At 54.4% G+C, this 19,303-nt stretch overlaps 1 protein-coding gene across 1 annotated transcript; it reads left to right on the forward strand.

The window, feature by feature from the left end:
• Nucleotides 1–3,738: 3,738 nt before the first annotated feature.
• On the forward strand, nt 3,739–18,740 carry Chpf (Chondroitin polymerizing factor). The gene is made up of 13 exons (XM_037219611.1): nt 3,739–3,838; nt 7,125–7,403; nt 9,776–9,996; nt 10,545–10,731; nt 11,677–11,828; nt 13,555–13,783; nt 14,372–14,565; nt 14,812–14,972; nt 15,289–15,391; nt 15,730–15,855; nt 16,309–16,488; nt 17,021–17,204; nt 17,709–18,740. The coding sequence occupies exons 1-13, from the start codon at nt 3,820–3,822 to the stop codon at nt 18,017–18,019; spliced, it is 2,346 nt and encodes a 781-aa protein (XP_037075506.1). The 5' UTR covers nt 3,739–3,819; the 3' UTR covers nt 18,020–18,740.
• The last annotated feature ends 563 nt before the right edge of the window (nt 18,741–19,303 follow it).

Raw genomic sequence — 19,303 nt, forward strand, 5'->3', positions numbered from 1 at the left:
ATGCACAAGTAAGGTTGGTGTTACGCGTTCAGTAGCCAAGGAAAATAACACGAACGACGTCAACGGCACGTAAAATTACGTTCGAGAATTGCGCATAAAAATTCGTAAGCCTACATCCAATTGCTGCTTTAAGGACAAGGCACCGAGGCCAAAAGGCATGGAGCCTGAGAGGTCAAATTGCCGCGGGGAGACAGCACATAAGCTCTCGTCAACAAGTATAGTGTCCTCAGAGCAAGCGAGAAGAACCCAATACCAAGATCTGGGCCGTTGAGCGATCGGTAGTGGCCCGGCGGGCTGACATGTAAGACCCCTGCCAAAGCACAGGGCCCTCTGAGCAGAGGAAAATTACCGAGGACTAATGCAATGAATAAATGCCCCTTGCGTTCAACAGTGCTTGAGCAGGTTAACAGAAAGGGTTCGATAGGAGTGAAGGGTCCTCCGCAAATGGGATCAAAGGGCAAGAGCCCTAGATCAAAGTAGAGGGCCACTGAGTATCACGTGACTCGGTGCCTTGCCGTGTAGCTTGTCCTAGCAACAGCACCTTGGTACCTTGCCCTAGCAACAGCACCTCGGTACCTTGCCCCAGCAACAGTACAAGGCCCTTCGAACAAGTGGAAAGAACCCGACACCAATGTGAAGTGTCCCTTAGCAACTGAGTGTATCCTGGCATGCAGAACCCCGGAAAAAGCGCATGGAACCTCTCAGGCGGATGGGAAGAATCCCATTGGAATGGAAAGGCGAATGGAAAGGCGAATCGGGCGAATGGAAAGAATCAACCAGGCAAACGTGATTGATTAAGAGTGCCCAGGCACGCAAGCAGGTAGTGCCCCGACAGCAGCGTAGGGCGCTGCCAGAAAATGCAAAGTGATCAAGGGCGACGTGGATGGCTCGTTAGCGATCAAATTAACGCACGCCCGGATGGCTGCTTGGATACCCTTCGCTCGGGCGGGAGGTCAATTTGACCCCGCGAAGGTCTCAAGAACTAAGAGGGATATTAATACCACATTCACCGGGCGTATTGGCCTGTACGTGGACTCACTAGGGTCAAAATTTGAGCGTCTTAGGGAATGAACTTTGGGTCAAATAAGGTCAAACAAGGTAAAATCCGAACTTGGTCTCCAAAGTGTTCGCGGAACCGAGATATGTGATTTAAGCAAAAAGCCACATGCTTTCTTGAGGTCAGTGACCTTGTTTGACCTTTAGAAGATCATAATGGCCAAAATCATAGAAGACTGCTTCGAGTTTTGCATTCTAATACACGACAAAGATTAAGGTAGGCAGTATATTTCTAAAAACGAAATGTTGACCCGCGTCATTTTAGGTCAGTAACCTATTCCGGCCTATAGTAAGTCCATGGAATATGTATAATGCGGTTCATGTGATCAATAAAGTCGAAATGCGCACCAGAAACTACCCCAAACAGAAAGCCCTAGACTAATAAAACGGGTTGTTTTTGACCTTGGTGTGACCTTTATATCTGACCCGTTCAATGTAATTCAGTCATTCAATTGTTGTGTTGCCTCAGAAAGTATTTCAGGGGTGTATGGCTTCATCCAACACTCCGTTGTTCCATCAGATTGAGCGATACCCTTGACATTGACTTTGCTGAATCCATGGCCTGAATTTGATCTGCCGTGCGTCAGTGACCTTACAAGGTAAATCCAGTTTTTATACTACATGTTTGCTATTTAGTTGTCCACAGCTATGCAAAAATTGCCTTAGCTGCGTTGCTCCGTTCGGAAACCATCCCAGAAAAACCTCGGGGTGGGGGGGGGGAGTGGGGGGTCAATTTGAACCCCCCGCCATGCGAGTGCGTAATAACCCGACAAACGTACATATATGGGCCCAGGCAACAGCGTAAGGCCTCTGGACAGCATAATGTGCATCAAAATGCCCCCCAATCACCACCCTCCCAACCAAGCAAAGAAATAACTTTGTCTGCTCATGGACTCTTCACATTTGCTTGCAGCTTGGTGGTCTGGAGGCCCAAAAACGTCCAATTTTGTCACGCTTTGTATTAGAAAACTGCGTCCGTTCGGCCGGTTATGAGCCCTTTGGAGCCCATGGGTCCCCTCGGAGACAAGCGGGCATGGTCCTTTGCCTCCCATCTGTATCCGCCACGGCCCGAGCAACTTAATAGATGGGGCCCCGTCAAGAACATAGAGCCATCCATTCAAATAAGATGTACCCAATGTACAACACACACACAACAACATGCCCCGAACAATGGAGTGCGCCAAAGCAGTGTGAGATATAGGGCCCCCAACAAAAGTGCAGGGTCCTCCATTCAAATATAAAGTGCCCAAAAGGCAATGGAAATGACAGCAGAGTGCTTGTCAGAAGGAGCCCGACAAGAATGTAAGGTCCTCCATTCAATTGAGAAGTACCCAGCACCCAGTGCGGAGGGCCCCGAGAGATGGAGTGTACGCTAGCAAGTTATCAGATGGCCCCTGATAGGAGCACAGGACACTAACTTCAACCACCAAGATTCAATGTGCAGGGCCCCCGAACAACCCAGTGTGACCGAGCAAGTAAACAGAGGGTCCCCCGAAAAGTGCGTAGGAGGCCTCCATTCAAATAGCGAATACCCAAGACATAATGTGGAGGGACCCCAAACGATCGAATGTGCCCGAGCAGTATAACAGATGGGGCCCTGAAAAACGTTTAAGGCCCTCCATTCATTTAAAAATCACCCAAGAACCAATTTTTGGGGGCCCGAACAACCGAGTGTGCCCAAGCAAGTTGACGGGTGGGCCCCCGAAAAGAGCGTAGGAACCTTACCAAATAACAAACAATCGAAAAGACCCTAGACCAATTAGAGGGCCCACGAGCATATGGTGAGTGTGCCTGTAGACTAGTCGAGATCAACGTGCACGGCCCCTGAGCAACCGAGAATACCCCGGCATGTTAACACATGAGACCCCCGGCATTAGCGTACAGGGTCTTTCTGGCGAATGGAAAGAATCAGTGGAAGGCCCCTGATTAATAAGAGCGCTCCGGCACGCTAGCAGGAAAGGTCCAGCAGCAGCGCAGCACAGTTTAGAAAGCTCCTTAACGACCAGATTGGTCCTGAAAGTGGGCATATAGGTACCCCAGTAACAAAATAGGGACTCTGGACAGCGTTATGAGCCTTAACATCTCCCAATTATCGCCCTCCCAATCCGCAAAGAGCTATTTTTATCTGCTCGTGGGTCCATCACATTCACTTGCGGCTGTTCTTGGTTACCGGGAAACCCAAAAACGTCCAATTTTTTGCGTTTTGTGTTAACAGCCGCATCTGTACGGCCAATCATACCTACCGCTAAATCTTACGCAGTCGGCTCACTGGTCATACATATCTGTTACACACAGTTTGTTCATCATCGGCACGAAGAGGGCCCGATGTTCCTGCTGCCCTATGGCGGATAGGTCTTGTGTGCACGTCTTCACTTTTCAAGCCATTACGTTTTAATGATTTACAGCATGGGCTTTCAAAGTACAGTATTATGCTTGCCATACAATTCTATTTGGGTGGCTTGCTGGTCATATGCACTTCCGCTGACAAGTTTTTCATTAGCTGTATGAATATTTCGGTGTTCCAGTCGTCCATCAACATGACGTCAAACACCTCGCCACCCGACATGCATTGAAGGCTCTCACCCAGTGACGTCACGCAAACGTTATGCGAGGATGAAGCAAGAATTACGAGACAGGTTTACCCCTCCTTTTCGGTCTTGATTGGTATCGGAGTGCCGTATGCTGGTGGCGTGGCAGTGACTGTGGGGCTGTGCCTCTGTTGGTGCGCGCGGGGTGCACTGATCAGTTGCATATCATTCTTGCATGACACACAAGGTTACAGGTAAGCTTGAGACATTGTGCTTGAATTGTCTTTGCATAATTTTTTTATGGTGTTACCGTTCCGAACGTACAGAAACCCGTCAGAGTTGTGCGCTGCAATTGCGGCGCAGAACTCTGCTGCAGTCTTGGTACTTAAATCACAGTCGCTTTGCCTGTGACATTTTGATTGATAGTCAGGGGCATAGCTAGAGGGAGGCCACAAAGACGATGCCCCCCACCTGACCTAGGATTTTAACAATAAACTTGACAATTTTTCAGGAATTTGGTCAGGTTGCAGATATTTGGGGAACATTTGACACTTGATCTGCCCTGCGTGGTGTGCATGCTTTTAGCTTATTTGTTTCTGCTCAGTTTTGTGCAACAAGCCCATTCCTTCCAACTATTGTTGCCACTTGAGCTGCAGGCCCACAAGGCACAGGCTTAACAGGCCTGGAGGGCTATTGGTAAGCATTGCTGATGGCATTGTGGTTAGGTGTCATTATTCTTTATCTAAACTTATCGCACAAGTGTTTTCTTAACAACAGGTTTTGAAATTATTAACCAACAATATTGGTGGTAAGTGCCAATGAAAAATGGCTTTTCTTTGCACAGAAATGATGAAATATGGAGGTCACATTTTAGTTTACAATTTTCAGCTATACAATGTATAGAATTTCATGAACATATTATTCATTATGTGCTTTACCTTCAAGAAAAGACTGCCATGGCATAATAACTCATACATACAGTTAGGAGCACTTACATACCTAACATAACCATTTTGGGAGGATAGCATCTAAACACAACAGTAAAAAATGCTCTGAAATAGTCCTAGACTAGTGGTAGATTCTGCCAGGAGTGTCCACTCCTATTCAATCAGTGGGCACCAGCTCTAGCCCACAGCAGCTTGATGAGTTAAGTAATTGGTCTCTGCTCAGCCCGACCCAGTCACACCAATATTTTGTTAAACTACACTCCTGGGTGTGAACACTTTTGCACTTGAAGCAGAAATCTAGTATTCAAAGGACAGTTCAGAAGTTTAACTATAAGCCTGAGTAGCAAAATCAACCATTTTACTGATTGCTGGCCATGGAACATGAGTTGTTGTCTTGGTGTGCTGTGGCCATGAACAATGTTGGATATTCATCCTGTGAAATATTTTATGCCTGGGGCTATTCATTTTTCTTTGTATATGCCATTGTTTCTCTGTGAAATTGATTGCTTGGGTAGTTTGAAGTACCTAAAGTCCATGGGCTTTAGGTGGCCAAAGTTTGTTGAAATAAAGGATGTCTACATATGCAGATACTTTACACTGAAGTCATTTGAACTTATGTAGGTGTTGAGTCAGGCTTAGTTTTTAAATTCTTATACTGTTTGTAGTTGTCTGATTCCTTGCCCTCCAAGGTAAAGATTGTTGATGCTTTTGAAGACCCTCCTAATGAAGAAGAGGATTTTGTTTTGAACAAAGAGGCTCTATACATTTGGCCAAAGAGATTGCATGTGTTGGGTCTTCAGCAGTCCATTCAAAATGGCTCATAGTTTTATATCTTGAAATAGTAAAATTGAACAAGATCACTCATTAATGGTTCATAAAGACAGTTGTAACAATGAATGTTTTTAGATTTGGACTTTTCAATACAAAAAGTGATCCTTTTATTTTCATCAAGCAAGAATATGTGCTGGAAATTGGTAGGTGTTGTAAGGCTAGGCATGCTAGAGCTTAAAGAAAGGATGAATATGCCCCTTTTATTTTCATCAAGCAAGAATATGTGCTGGGAATAAGTAGGTGTTGTAAGGCTAGGCATAATAAAGCTTAAAGAAAGGATGAATATGCCTTAAGGTTTCTTAAAGCTTCTTATTTTGGCAGCAACAGTAAAGGATGCGGTATGTGTGCCTGGAATAAAACAAATAAGCTTAGAGGGCCCATACAAGGCTTTTGGGGGGCACCTGCCTATGGTGAAGTTGCAGGCATTCCAGATCTAAAAAGAGCAGCTTTAATGCCTACTACAAATCCAGGTGCTCATGGTTGGTATATGGTCAGCACCAATATCTGTGTGTGGACAGCCAATTATGCAACAAATTTGTGGTGTCAAGAGCAGTTTCAGGCAAAAACACATGCAAAACATTTTTAAAGGGAAAATTAGTCAATAATTCAGCATTATTCTGGTCAGGCCTGTGCTTGGCACACCTATGTGCCTGGTTCAGTGCATCACATTCAAGTGAGAATCCAGCACAGTGGATGCTTCTTTCAATTTGGACAGTAGCTTGAGCATGTTATGGTAATTTACCAAGCACTGCAATATACCAGCATCATATTCCTTGTTGGCTTTGCATGTTGTTTCACAAATGCACTTGTTTGTTAATTTCCCTTGTCTTCACCTATAGCAGACATTCAAATGCTGCTAATCTGCAAATTAGTCCAATATGGAAATCTGTGCCATCATATGCCTGTGATAGATCTTGTCTGTGTCAAACTGTATCAACTGCTTTTAGCTATGGAAAAGCATTGGTCTCCAGTTATTTTAGCTGAAGTCCAATGCCTAATGTCTCAACTATAATAGTTGAAAAGTATTAGGACACAAAATATGTTGAGGCATGTATGTTGTATCTGTCCATGTTGTATAATCCTCTGCCAGTTGTCCATTGTGCAGCAGTAGCTTTGCAAAGTGGGATCCAATGCACAGCAAAGACATAGTAGAGCTTCAGGCCCCTTATGCAAAAACTCAATCCACCATGCCAGATGGCTCAAATATACCAAATTTTGCATACCATGGACTCAGGAGAAAGTAGTTTGGTGCATGTATTATTTGATAGTTGATTTGTGATAACAAATTATTTATATCTTAACATATATGGTGCATATATACATAGAGATAGCAACCCATTACCAGCCACATTCACTGGGTGCCTAGTATGATTAGGTGCCTGACCACAGTCTTGTGGCCCTTACCTCAAACCCTGAGGAAGCATTATGATATTTCAAGGCATCTGGTCTGCCTCTGGAAGCTGAAGTCACAGCACAAAATGATGAAAAACCCTGCTTAAATGGGGAAGGCTGATCAAATGCAAATCACCATGCATTTGTTATGATATTACAAACTCTGTTGACTAGGAGATCATTAAAATGACAAGTTAAGGTTATCACAATTATTGAATTGGGTGTGTTGCAGACTGGTCATATTCTCTAATACTTAGCATGCAAACCAAGGTGTTTTGCGCTCCGCTGTTTGGTTCCCGCGCGCCGCTGCAGACCAAGGTGTTTTGGCTGCCCCGCTGGCAGCGTCGTGACGTATATCGGCCGTTCACAGGCGGCACCATGGGCTGTCTCATCGCACGGCGGCTGGGCATCAGCAGCTGGGTGGCACTCTTCCTGTTCGGCGTGGTCGGCGGCTTCTTGCTGGCCGGCATGCTGCTGCAGGAGAGCAGGCTGGAGGAGTTCACGTTACCCGGCACGGCGCCCATGGTGCTGCCCGCCTCGGGCGGGCTGAGCGCGCCGTCGGCACCGCTGGCGCAGACCGCGCGCGACGAGCTCGACACGTTCGAGCCGGTGATCCGCGCGCCGCTGCCCAACGTCAAGGCGGCCACGGGTGAGTGGGCCGCACAAGCATGGCTCGGTGTTGACAGACGGAGAAACCGGACTCCGGACATGCATTGTCACGGGTGCATCATACGAAAACGGCCGCAAGATCGATGGAAAGTTTCACAAGCGTCGACTCAGTGCAATGCGATGAAAGTAATGTCAGGGAATGTGGCAGCTTCAGCGCCCTTTGGGCACTACAGTTGTCGGTGTTAAGGGCTCGGCTCTGTATTATTTTGCTGAATGATATTGAGATGGGCTTAGAAAGTAAGTTGCTAAGATTTGCTGACGGTATTGAATTGGCAGGAATGTCGAAAAAGATCGGTCAGGTGAAACTTGACGTAAACAAATTAGTGAACTGGGCCTCTCTGTGGCAGCTGTTACTCAATTATGATAAGTGTAAGGTGATGCATTGGGGTAGTTGTGGATAGTGAGGGCATTAGCTATCAAACGAGAGGCCTGGAGTTGGACCAGATCGAGGACGAACTGGACTTAGGGGTCATAATTTCCAGCCATTTGAAGACTGAAAAGTAATGTGGGGCTGCTAGGAGCAAGGCACTTCGGATGCTGGGACTTTGGTTGGTTATGCCCATTACAAGGATAAGAATGATGTCAAAAAGTTGTAGTTCCGTTATGTCAGATCACACCTAGAGTATTGTGTGCAGAATTGGTTCTTATGCTTCCCAAAAGATATAGATGGACCGGAAGAGTATAGCGAAAAGAAACTAGGATGATACATGGGATTGGCAACTTAGAATGTAAGGATGGGCTTAGGGCATTGGGTTTGTGTGCACGGAAATATCGTGGGCTTAGAGGGCATCTGGTAGAAGCGTTCGAGATTATGAAAGGGATAGACAAGGTAGATATACAAGGTGCACTGGAAATTAGGCCGGGACGTGGTGGAAACCAGTTTCATTTAGAAAAAGTCGGGAGTGGAACCATTAAGAGGCAGATGTTTAGTCGAACAGTGGTGAATCAATGGAATGGACAGTCAAACAGAGTTGTAGGAAGTCTTAATCAACATTTAAAAGTCGTTTGGAGAAGTTCTATCGGCCTATCTAAGGATCTCAGTTATAGCTAAATTGAGGCAGGTCAGGTGGTAGGATTAGTTTCGGGGATGTGTGGAAAACCCGAGGGTAGGTCAAGCTCGATTGGGCCTTCTAGCTCTTCGTTGGCCTGACGTTTATATGTATTTATGTCTTGGACAAGGCAAAAAGCCAACCGTCGAATGTCGGCACGACTGGTTCCAGTTCTTGGCGGCCTCTGTCATCCGATTAGTCCGGCCCCGTCTGCTTGCGTGCTGCAAATTTCAGACGTGTGCCTGCTAGCCCAGGCCACGAATGAGCCTCAGCCCCACTATGGGATTCTCAGCATTCTCCGGACTCAGCGGAGGAATTCGCGATTCCCCAGACCTTGCTCGGGCGGCGCGTTTCCCACCAAAAGGCGGCGGCCCGTCGCCGGACCGGCAGCCCGGCCGGCCGGTATTCCGCGCGTCACTGGCCGCAGAGTGGGGAGGGGAGCGGGCGACCTCGGTCACCCGATGGTCGGCGTCTTTGTCCGCGCTGCGCTGGTAGGTGAAGGACGCCATGGGATTGGCGCGCGCCAGGCCTTTGTGTGGCTGGCGTTTGAAGAGAGCTCATGACGGAGAATCAGTTCGTTCACGTGTGACGAAAAAAGCTAATGACGGCGCCAGTAGGATACAGAGGCGCTTCGGAAACGGGTGGAAACGGGATGTTGCTTAAAGTTCCAGCAGTGAACGCGAAGTATCTGTGTTGACCTCATGACCTGTGATCTATGTGTAACGTGCGGTCATGATGACTGGCAAACGAGATAAGACCGATACGGAATGCTCAACTCTAGTCTAGTAGTGAAGTTTGTGTTCACTGCCTTCGGAAGCATGTCAATTCCCGGCGAGATCTCAATCGAAATAATCAGCTTTTTATTTACGGATGACCTGTTTTGATCCATCGAGACACTGACAAATGCTTGCAGTAAGATAAACGGGCTCCCGTATTGCATGCCTCTCAAAAACGTTCGAGGAGTTGGCGTCTGCTTTGTTCTGCTGCCGTTCAGAGCGTGTGGTCGGTCCCGGTTAGCGCTCACAGCAGCAGCTTCGTCTTCCCAGCCGTAACTGCTGCCGGTTGCCCTGATCCCCTTGGTGACTGCGGCCGTGCCACCTGACCTCGCCGACCACCCTCCACGTGCCGAGTACCCTGACCCCTTTAGTGACCTGGTCGTGCCACCTGACCTCGCTAGCCACCCTCCACGTGCCGGGTGGGGGACCGCGGCCGTCCACCTGACCTCGCTAGCCACCCTCCACGTGCCGTGACCGCTGCTGAGCGGGCCGTGAGCGCCGCCTCACCCGGCTGCCTGCCTGCCCAGACGAGAAGTTCTCGCGGCCGCGCTTCTACTCCACCGAGCTGGGCACGCACCGTAAGCTGTACGTGGCCGTGCTGACGTCACCGGACACCGTGCACACGGAGGCGCGCAACATCAACCAAACGCTCGCCCACATCACCACCTCCATGGGCTTCTTCATGACCGGCGAGGCCAACATGGCGCTGCCCAAGAACCTGCACGACGTGGTCATCTTTCCGTCGGAGGTAGGACCGCGGTGTGGAAGCGTGCGCTGACGGGGACGGGGGCGCGACTTTGTCGGCGGCTTTTACCGCCCGCTGTCTTCTGATCACGATAGAGCCGTTTTGTGTGATGTGTTTGTTTGTCGGCGCGGTGACTGCAGTCGCATAGGTGTTCTCGGGTGAACAGCGAGGCGTTCTCTGGTGAGCAGCGAGGCGTTCTCGGATGAACAGCGAGGTGTTCTCGGGTGAGCACCGAGGTGTTCTTGGGTGAACAGCGAGGCGTTCTCGGGTGAGCAGCGAGACGTTCTCGGGTGAGCACCAATGCGTTCTCGGGTGAGCAGTGAGGCGTTCTCGGGTGAGCACCGAGGCGTTCTCGGGTGAGCAGCGAGGCGTTCTCGGGTGAGCTCAAGGCCGCCTGTGCGCCGTGCCGCCCGGCTGTGTGCGCTGGTCCGACTGGCGGTCTGTAGCCCCAGCGCTGGCCTGCGTGCATTGGGCCGATGATGTGGGATAGCTATCTGGCGCCGCCACCGTCGCAGGCGCCGTGACCTGACGCCGTGCCGCCGCGTCCTCAGGACATGGACCTGCCGCTGAAGACGGCCGAGTACCTGGCCGACCACCACGGCCACCTGTACGACTACTTCTTCGTGGTGCGCGACTCGACGTACGTGCGCGGCTACCGGCTGCAGGAGCTGGTCGAGGACCTCAGTGTCAGCGTCGACGTGCTGCTGGCCGGCCGCGTCGGCGGGCGGTGCCAGCTCGGTACGTGCAGCGGCGGCTGCCGCGTCACCGGCGCCCCGGCCGCCGCACCCGGAGACGTCCGGTCTGTCGGCGGTCGTTGACCCCGCCCGCAGACTGCTGGTGGGGGCGGGCGCATGGCCGGTCGCCGGCGCCGGTCGCGGGCCGAGGCGACCGGCTTGGCCGTGTGGTAGGGCTGGTTGTTGAGGCTCGCGGTGCTTTGGGAATTCGAGGATTGGGAATCCGATCTAACTTCGGTTTTCTTTCGGTAGTGCTAGGCGTGGTGGAGCTGTGATATCTGAGTTTTCTCTCTGCCTGATTTTCCAGCATGCACCGTTATGTAACTCCAGAGGCGTTCGTGCACTCGCGCAGTTGATTAAGCTTCTCTCGTAGACATAAGGAAGTAAATTAGAAAGTGACCTAGTGATTGACGGTCTTGTAGTCATGCAAGCGTGCTTTGGCGAATGGAATCCGAATCATGCATACGAATGAAGCTGGATCGAACGCATGGATATTTCAGCGCTGTCCTTCGCTAGATGCCACGAGCCTCGCCAAACCCGACCCCTCACCCAGTGTGACCCCCTTGTCCAGCCGAGTGTGGCGTCGCAGCACCGCTGAGTGACGGTACGGGCCTGTCGTCGCCGCGGCCCGCCGCGAGCAGGCACCGGCACCGCACCCCGGCCGGCCGGAGAGAGTAGGACGAGAGTGGGACACGGGGAGGTCAGCGTGGGATCCGGGAAAGGGGAGAAGGAGAGAGCGAGGGGGGGGGGGGTCACCGGATACCCGCCGCCGGGGCTGATCCAGATCAGCGGCGGGCCCACGTGCGGCGTCCGCAGCCGGGCCCTGACCTCCCGCAGAATGACGAGTGACAGCTGATGAGTCGTCAGGTGCTGACGTCGCCTGTTGCGTTGACAGACGGCGGTCTGCTGATGAGTCGCCAGGTGCTGACGTCGCCTCTTGCGTTGACAGACGGTGGCCTGCTGATGAGTCGTCAGGTGCTGATGTCGGTGGCCGGCCGGCGCAGCCAGTGTGAGGCGGAGCACGGCTCGGCCGGCCAGGACCGGGCCCTCATCGCCTGCCTGGAGCAGCAGGCTGGCCTGGCCTGCTCCGACCATGTACAGGTGAGCGCTCGACCCGTCTGACCTGACCTAGTCTGACATGACCTGTCTGACGTGACCTTTCCGACCTGACCTGAGCGTATAAAGCTTCTGTGGTCAACACAGTCAGCTCACGTGTCAGCCATCTGTGGTTGTATTGAGCGCGGCTGTCGTACACCTGAGCGCGGCTACCTCAGCCACCGTTCGGCACGCCGGACTGTGGCCGTGTCTCTCCAGTCCCGCTCGGCCGGGCTGGCGGCGGACGCCGCTCTCTCGCCCGCCGGCGGCGGACGCGGCGCGGCGCGTGGGTGACGTAATCAGTGCCGCCGCGGCCTTGGCGCCGCCGGCGTCCGCCTGGCCAGCGCCGCCCGGCCGGACGGCTCCGGCTGTTGCGGTCCGGGCCCGGCGCCGTCTGGGTCACCGCTCGGGAGCGGCGCGGAGAGGCTCCGGCTGTTGCGGTCCGGGGTCCGGCGCCGTCTGGCTCACCGCCCGGGGGCGGCGCGGAGAGGTTCCGGCTGGGCCGCCGTCGATGGAAAGAGTTAACACCGCGTCAGACTGGACCTGTTGTAGTGGTAATTACTGGGATGAAGTTTTTCCTATAAAGTGGTTAATGTTGTTATTTTGTGCAGGCAGCTCAGTGCTCTTTAAGTTTCTTCATGGTAAATACGAGGTTCGATTCCCCCTTCAGGGTGAGAAGCAGGCGAGGCTGTGTAGCCTTGGAACTAGAGACTGCGCGGTAAAGCCCCAATGACACACTGGTAAATACCGGCGTTAGTTGTATGGCAAATGCGTTCAGTTATGTCGAGTTGTCAATGTAAGGATGAATGCCCACGTTTAGTGTCCAAATGTGTTCAGTTTATTTCGGGTTGACAGTGCGTAAATGCTTGAGCTCCACCTTCTGTTACCGTTCCATTTATCCCGTGCCTTTTTAAACGCTGCGAGATGCAGACCACATGTGAGTATACTGGAAGCATGTGATGTTAGTTTTTTCATTAAAATCCCGAACACAGCGATGAGGCAGCGTTGGGATTCCTCTAAATCCATGATGTAGCACGCACAATCCATAACAGAAATTGCATGCACGTAGCACACGAAAATTGTATGCACGCCGCACAGTACATGCCACCTTGCCATTAACTAGCCAAGGTACAGGGAACATGGTCGCTCATTGCACTGCAAGGAGCACTGCCAGACGGTTTGTCTTCCGAAATCGGCGAGGTCGAGCTGTTGGTGGCCGACTGGTAGCGGCGGGCGACGCTGCTTGCTGTGGCCAGTTGCGCGTCTCTCTGTAATGAGAGTGTAGCGTCGGACTCTTCTTTTTAAAGCGTTCACAGTATGGATGTCATCGGCTGGTGTCGATACTGTGCTATTGTATCACCATTTTATGCACACCGTACGCAGAAATCGTAGGCACGCCGTACACGGAAAGCATTAAATTTTTATGCACGTCGTGTACAGCAATTGCATGCACGTAGCACACAGAATTGTATGCACGCCGCGCAATTGTACGCCCACTCAAACGGAACGGACAAGACCGTCCACGGCGTCTGCACTAACTGCATGTACTACTTCATATCATCACAAATGTGATGCTGATTCACATCTGTCGTTAACTCCGTACCGCTCGATGCCGCGCCATCACTACAGCTGCGAACTGCACTTGCCGACGTTCGCGGCCTGCTCTCCGTGTGCTGCGGAGCGCGGTGCGCCGCCGCCAGCCGCCCCCTCACCTCGCCCCGTCCCCCCGCAGCGCAAGAAGTTCGTGTCCGGGGCGTGGTCGGAGCTGGACCCGGCGTCGGTCGTTGACCAGCCGGGCCTCGTCACGGTGCGCGGCGTGCACAGCACCGCGGACGCCAACCGGCTGCACGCCGCCTTCTCGCGGCTCGAGATCGGCCAGATCGACGAGCGGATCAGCGAGCTCCGGCTGGCGCTCGAGGCCAACCAGCGCAACATGCATGCCCTCAGCCGCGCCAAGAACGGTACGCGGCGGAGGCGACGGTGGCGCTGGGATCGGGTGGTGGGCAGGCTTGTGCTGGCTCATGTCACGACTCTGTATTAGCCCCAGTTCGTGCCCAACCTTTCGGAGAGTGGGTGAGGGTCGAGGTCCATGCAAGTCATTGATGATGACACTTTTGAAGGAAATGAGAAGGTCAGAAGCTTTCTTTGGGAGTGCATGGGGCCTTTGTCTCTGGGGACATGGTGTTGCGCTCGGCTTAGTTGTTCGCGGAGGGCTAACTGTAAAAGAACGCACCACCGCTGCCTCGGATACGCACCCAGCATCAGACAGGTTAGGGGGGGGGGGGGGGTGACTGGATGGGCAGAATTCATTATTGGTGCCTTGACTGAGCATAAGTGGGTGCTTATGGTTCTTGAAGTCCGTTGCGCCAATTTAGCCGTTGTGGTGTGTCGTCATAGTGTGATGCGCTATGATCAGTTTACATATGCTGCTATAATCAAGCCAGCGCACTCCAGCGAAAGCTTGGGGTGCAGATCGAGACCCGCGATCGTGCGAGCACAAGTGCTGCGCGCGACGTTCGTGTGACGGGCGCGCGTGTCCGGGCCGGCAGGGGGTCTCGGCGACTCGGCGGACGAGGCGGCGCCCGAGCCGCTGCCGTGGCCGGCGGGCTCGGCGGCGCCCGTGCGCACCAGCAGCCGCCACCACATCAACATGTGGCTGCGCTTCTCCGAGACGCACAGCTACCTGCAGACGCCCAACGGCGTCAGGGACGCGCACAGCCGCGTGGACAAGCTGGACGTGGAGGTCAGTCGGCGGGCCAGGAGAGGGGCAGAGGGAGGCGCAGCGCGGGCATGCCATCGTTGGCGGTCGGAGCGGCTGCTCGGTCACGCGTCCGTCTCATCTCTGCCGCCCACCGCGGCTGCTGGCGGCTGCTGCCAGCTGCACCGACTGCTAGCGTCTGTGCTGGCATTGTGCCATGCTTTGTCTCGGGATCCTGTGCGTTGGGGTGGGAGCATGGCCGTCCTGACCGGCCCCGCACCGTCCCCACAGGACGTCATTGCGCTGGGCATGGCCGAGGTGCGCAAGTCGGGCCCGTACCGGATGGTGAAGCTGAAGGCTGGCTACCGGCGCTTCGACGGAGGCCGAGGCATGGACTACATCATGGATCTGGAGGTGCAGCCCGAGCAAGGCGGCGACTCGGAGATCCGCAGGTGGGCCCGGACAGTGGTTGGGTAGAGGCGGGGGAGGACCTGGTGGTGACCTTTCCAGGTCATCAGCACCTGGCGAGGACGCTGGTGACCTGGAGGGGAGGGCGACCATGACCTCGCCAGCAGGGACCTGCGTGTAGCACGAAAAGCGGTCGCGTTCGGGTTCGCACGCTCGTTCGAATGACCGGGGCTGAACCTCGTCTCGAGAGACACTGATCAGCTGGAATTAGTGAAGCGATCTGGTTCAGGTGCAGTCGAGGAAGGCTGCGGCCTGGTCACGATGTGCCCAGACCATCACCGGCGTCTGCGCCGCCCGCAGGGTGGAGGTGCACCGTCCGATGCTGAAGGCCGAACTGGTGCCGATGCCGTTCGTGACGGAGAAGCCGACGGTGACGGTGGTGCTGCCCGTCACTGCTGACCAGGTGGGACGCCGGCCGGGCAGCCGGCCCCCCCCCCCCCTTCGCCTGACTGCCGGATCAACCGGGCGGCCACCACTGACAGTGGTCGTATTTTGTCGGCTGATGTTCTTAGCCCGCGCAATGTTCCTCCGCTATATCTCCGCGTTCCGTTCGCGGCGACGCGTCCGCGTACCGAGTCCAGCGACTGACGACTGACCAGCGACCGACGTTTTCCGTCACAGAGCTGAACCTCAATTTCGGCGGATCCCCTCGCGGGTCAAGGCGACGTGCAGTGCCATCTACCGCCAATGTCGCACACCTGATGTGGGCGGGACGCTCACCGCGCCCGCCCCATGTCGCAGATCACGAGGGCGGAGCAGTTCGTGCAGAACGTCATCAACAACAACGAGAACCTGAGCGTGGTGCTGTACCTGATCGCCGGCGACTCCAGCCTGGAGGTGTTCCGGCCTCTCGTGCAGCTCGTGCAGGTACAGCTCCGGCCACAGCCCAGTAACAGCTGATCTGATCTGATCTGATGCCTGATCACTGCTGAGTGACAGGTGCTGAGGCCTGGTGGCCGAAGGTTGATGACATCTGTATCTGAATGCAGGGTTCGTGGTTTGGTTTTTGCAGCAACGGACACGCTGACCGGTGTCAATCGTGATGTGGTAGCGCTAATGCCTCGTGCAGGACATTAACGCCACCGCGTTCACCTACGTGGAAAGCGTAGGTGAAATTACGGTGGGGTTTCGGTTTTTCGCCGTCCCCGGCTTGTGGCATCGGTACATGTCTCTGTTTGTGCCCAATGCCGGTGACCCGTGCGCTGCAGCGTGCTAGGACCGAGCAGCCATCTCGCCCCGAAGCCCGGATCACGCCCCGTCACCCCGCCTCCGACCCATCTGCCGTCGGTACCGCCTGTGACCCGCGGTGCGCCACCCCAGGCCAGCAACAAACGGTCGGCGTCCATGTCACGGCGCATGGGCTGGATGACGGTCAAAGAGACGAAGGCGCCGTCGCAGTTCTTCATCATGGACGCCGTCAGCAAGAAGGTGTCGAGCAAGGCGCTAATCCTGCTGTTCAACGAGCCCGCACTGGAGTACGACTCGGAGCTCTTCAACAGGGTCAGTGGCCGGACCCGATGTGTGTCGGAGCTCCTCAGCAGAGTCGGTGTCCAGCCGCCCGGTGGGCGCCCCTCAGAGGCGTCTTTGCGAGACGCCGAGTTGGCGTGGTACAGCCGTGTTGAATGAGATGCGTTGCCGTTGTTACGGGGACAGGTGCAGGGTATGTGTGATGTTGTCTGGCGCTACATCGAGACATAACGTGGAAGCTTCACCGACATGTCCTGGTGCCCGTGGCGCCAAACAGTAGATCTCGCTCGTAGATCCACACACAAGCTCCATTTACGGTGGGCTATTGTGAAGTAGCAAGCTATGCCTTGTCTGTAGTTTGATACCGAACTGTCTCCCACGTGTCCCTCGGCGTTGCTCCGCGCGTCACACGCACCCTTGCCCTCCCCCTTGTGTTGTTCAACATGTCCAAACACCTCTCACTCCCCATTGGCGTTACCTGGCGCGTCACGGACGAGCCCCAGCTCGTTCCGCTGAGCCTGGTTCTGCCGGCGCTGGCCCTGACGTTCCCCGTACTCGTCGCCAGGCTCGTATGCAGACAATCCGCGGTTGGGAGATATTCTGCCCGATACCCTGGGTGGAGTACCATCCGGACCTTATCTACAACGACGGCGCGCGCGGCGACAAGCTCGAGATCCACAAGAACTACGGACACTTCGACGGCGACTTCTACGGCATCCTGTCCTTCTACATGGACGACTACCTGACCAGTGAGTGGGTCGGGGCGCGCTGCGTGACCTCGTGCGGTTGATGCGCCGGGAATACGCCAAATCATCATCATGATGGGTCGCAGCAGCCGCAGGCTCCGGCTGGTGTCTACTGAGCCGAGCACGGGCGGCTTTGGCTCGTGTTGACTGCGCGGTTGTCCTCTGTCCCTGGTGCGCCATTCATTTTACCCCTTTAGCTTTCCGGGCTCTTCTCGCGTGTGGACGCCCCCCATTGGAGACGCACTGCGCGTCCCGTCCAGTTTCGGTGGGAAGCAGACTTCACAGGAAAGGGGACCCACCGACCTGGTCCTGCATCGAAGCCAGTGGGTCCGCTCTGTCCGACGTCTGCGTGTAAGCTGGCTGGGTGTGACGAATCACTGAGTCCCTTCACATGTCACCCGTGGTCGGTGTTTAGATTCCTCGCGCCCAGCCGCGTTCTCGGAGGCATGTGAGCGCGCGGCGGCTGCCGTTGCGCGTTATAACCGACCGGTCCGTTCGTGTCGACAGTGCGCGAGAAGACGCTGTCGGACATCCCGCGCTTCCATTCGAGCAGCCCGGCGGCCGACCAGCCCGACCTGCACCCGTACGATCTGTACGGCGCCTTCCTGCGCCACTCGGGCCTGCACGCGCACCGCGCCGTCGACCCCAGCTTCCGGCTCTACTACTTCACGCGCACGTGCCCGGCCAGCCCGCGCGTCTTCCACCAGAGGGCATGCGTCAACTCGCTGCTTGCGGGAATCGGATCGCAGCATCAACTGGCCGAGGTGCTCGAGGAGTACCGCAAGCACCGGGCACAGGCCGCGGCCAACGCTATCTAGCGGCTCAGCGGCCGTGCCATCTATCGGCAGGCCTGGGAAACGTGGGGATTATGAGCATGACGGTGGCGGGTTTGTTTGAAAATGGGTAAAATACTCCCGCTTTGTTCCGAACAATTTTAAGATGCAGTATTGATGTGGGAAGCAACTGATACTATGATAACGTATACCTGGATCAATGTCGCCAGGGTGCTTCGATGCTTTACTCGTTAGACCACGTACTGCTTGGGCCACAATGTGCCCTTGTCTTGGATCAGTAGACCATTATGTGGTCCCTGCCGCATCTTTCGCTGACGATGCTCTTTTGAGGTATGGTTTGTGGTTTTGCTCACGTCCTGTTTGTCTTGCCAAACCCCTCTATGTTCATATACGTTTACATGCCTCGGGAATCATGATGGTGATCCATTACATTTCCGTTGCGTACAGCCACGGTGAGGCGCGTTGTTGCCACAACTGCCCCTGTTGCTCGACCAGCCGGACTGTTCATTAGCTGATGTCTGAAGGATACTCACTGGCGTCGATCCTTGCAATGGTATGCACCTCATCCACCAAGTCTCTACGTCGCGCATCATTTTCCTGAGAAAGTTTTACATCCGGGCAGTCACCAACCTTTCGTTGTGTTGAAGAGGTCCAAAAAGCTGTGACTTTTGTGAATGTGACATATTTTTAACGTGGCATGTTTTTTGTCCGACTTTCTGTATCACGAATACAAACTGACTTTTTATGAAGTTTCTTTCGCTTCGTGTGTCTCACCATGGACCGTCCCAGCGTTGAAACACGGGTCCCGGAGGTGCAGTTGAAGAACGCTTCCTTGGGGGCGAATACCTCCCGGGCGACAGCTGTTCGTGCGGCCGAAGCGGCAGATGTGAAGGCACGGTGTTCGTCAGGTGGCCACCGCTCCCTCCAGTTTCGGCTCTCGAAGAAATGGCGTCAAATGCTTAGGTGAAAACGGTGCGACCGCCCCCACTCGGACAGCTGGTAGCCTCGAGACGCCTGCTCCTGCGGACCCGAACGCTGACCTCGCGCCGACCCAACGGCGTCCGTCAGCCGGGCCGGACTGTCCCGCGCGCGGATCGTCGCCCAGCGGCGCACCGCCGTCTCGCCAGCTGCCCTGGCGACGCTGCCGTCGCGCGTCAGGAGAAGGCGCTGCTCACCGGCTCGGGGCCGACGGCAGGGTACAATCAGAGTGCGGGGCGACAGAAAACGATAATGATGTGGTGGTGATGATGCGCAACAACTGCGCAGGACTACGAGCACGACTGGAGAGGAGAGAAGACTTCAGAGGCA

This window comes from Pollicipes pollicipes, unplaced genomic scaffold, assembly GCF_011947565.3.
Source record: "Pollicipes pollicipes isolate AB1234 unplaced genomic scaffold, Ppol_2.1 Scaffold_4295;HRSCAF=5057_pilon_pilon_pilon, whole genome shotgun sequence".
Classification (NCBI taxonomy): Eukaryota; Metazoa; Arthropoda; class Thecostraca; order Pollicipedomorpha; family Pollicipedidae; genus Pollicipes; species Pollicipes pollicipes.

Excerpts from the sequence above, each read along its gene's own strand:
- Chpf (XM_037219611.1), top strand. Across the intron at positions 14,973-15,288 it reads GGCGACTCGGAGATCCGCAG|GGTGGAGGTGCACCGTCCGA; the intron begins GTGGGCCCGGAC and ends CGCCGCCCGCAG. Across the intron at positions 16,489-17,020 it reads ACTCGGAGCTCTTCAACAGG|GCTCGTATGCAGACAATCCG; the intron begins GTCAGTGGCCGG and ends ACTCGTCGCCAG.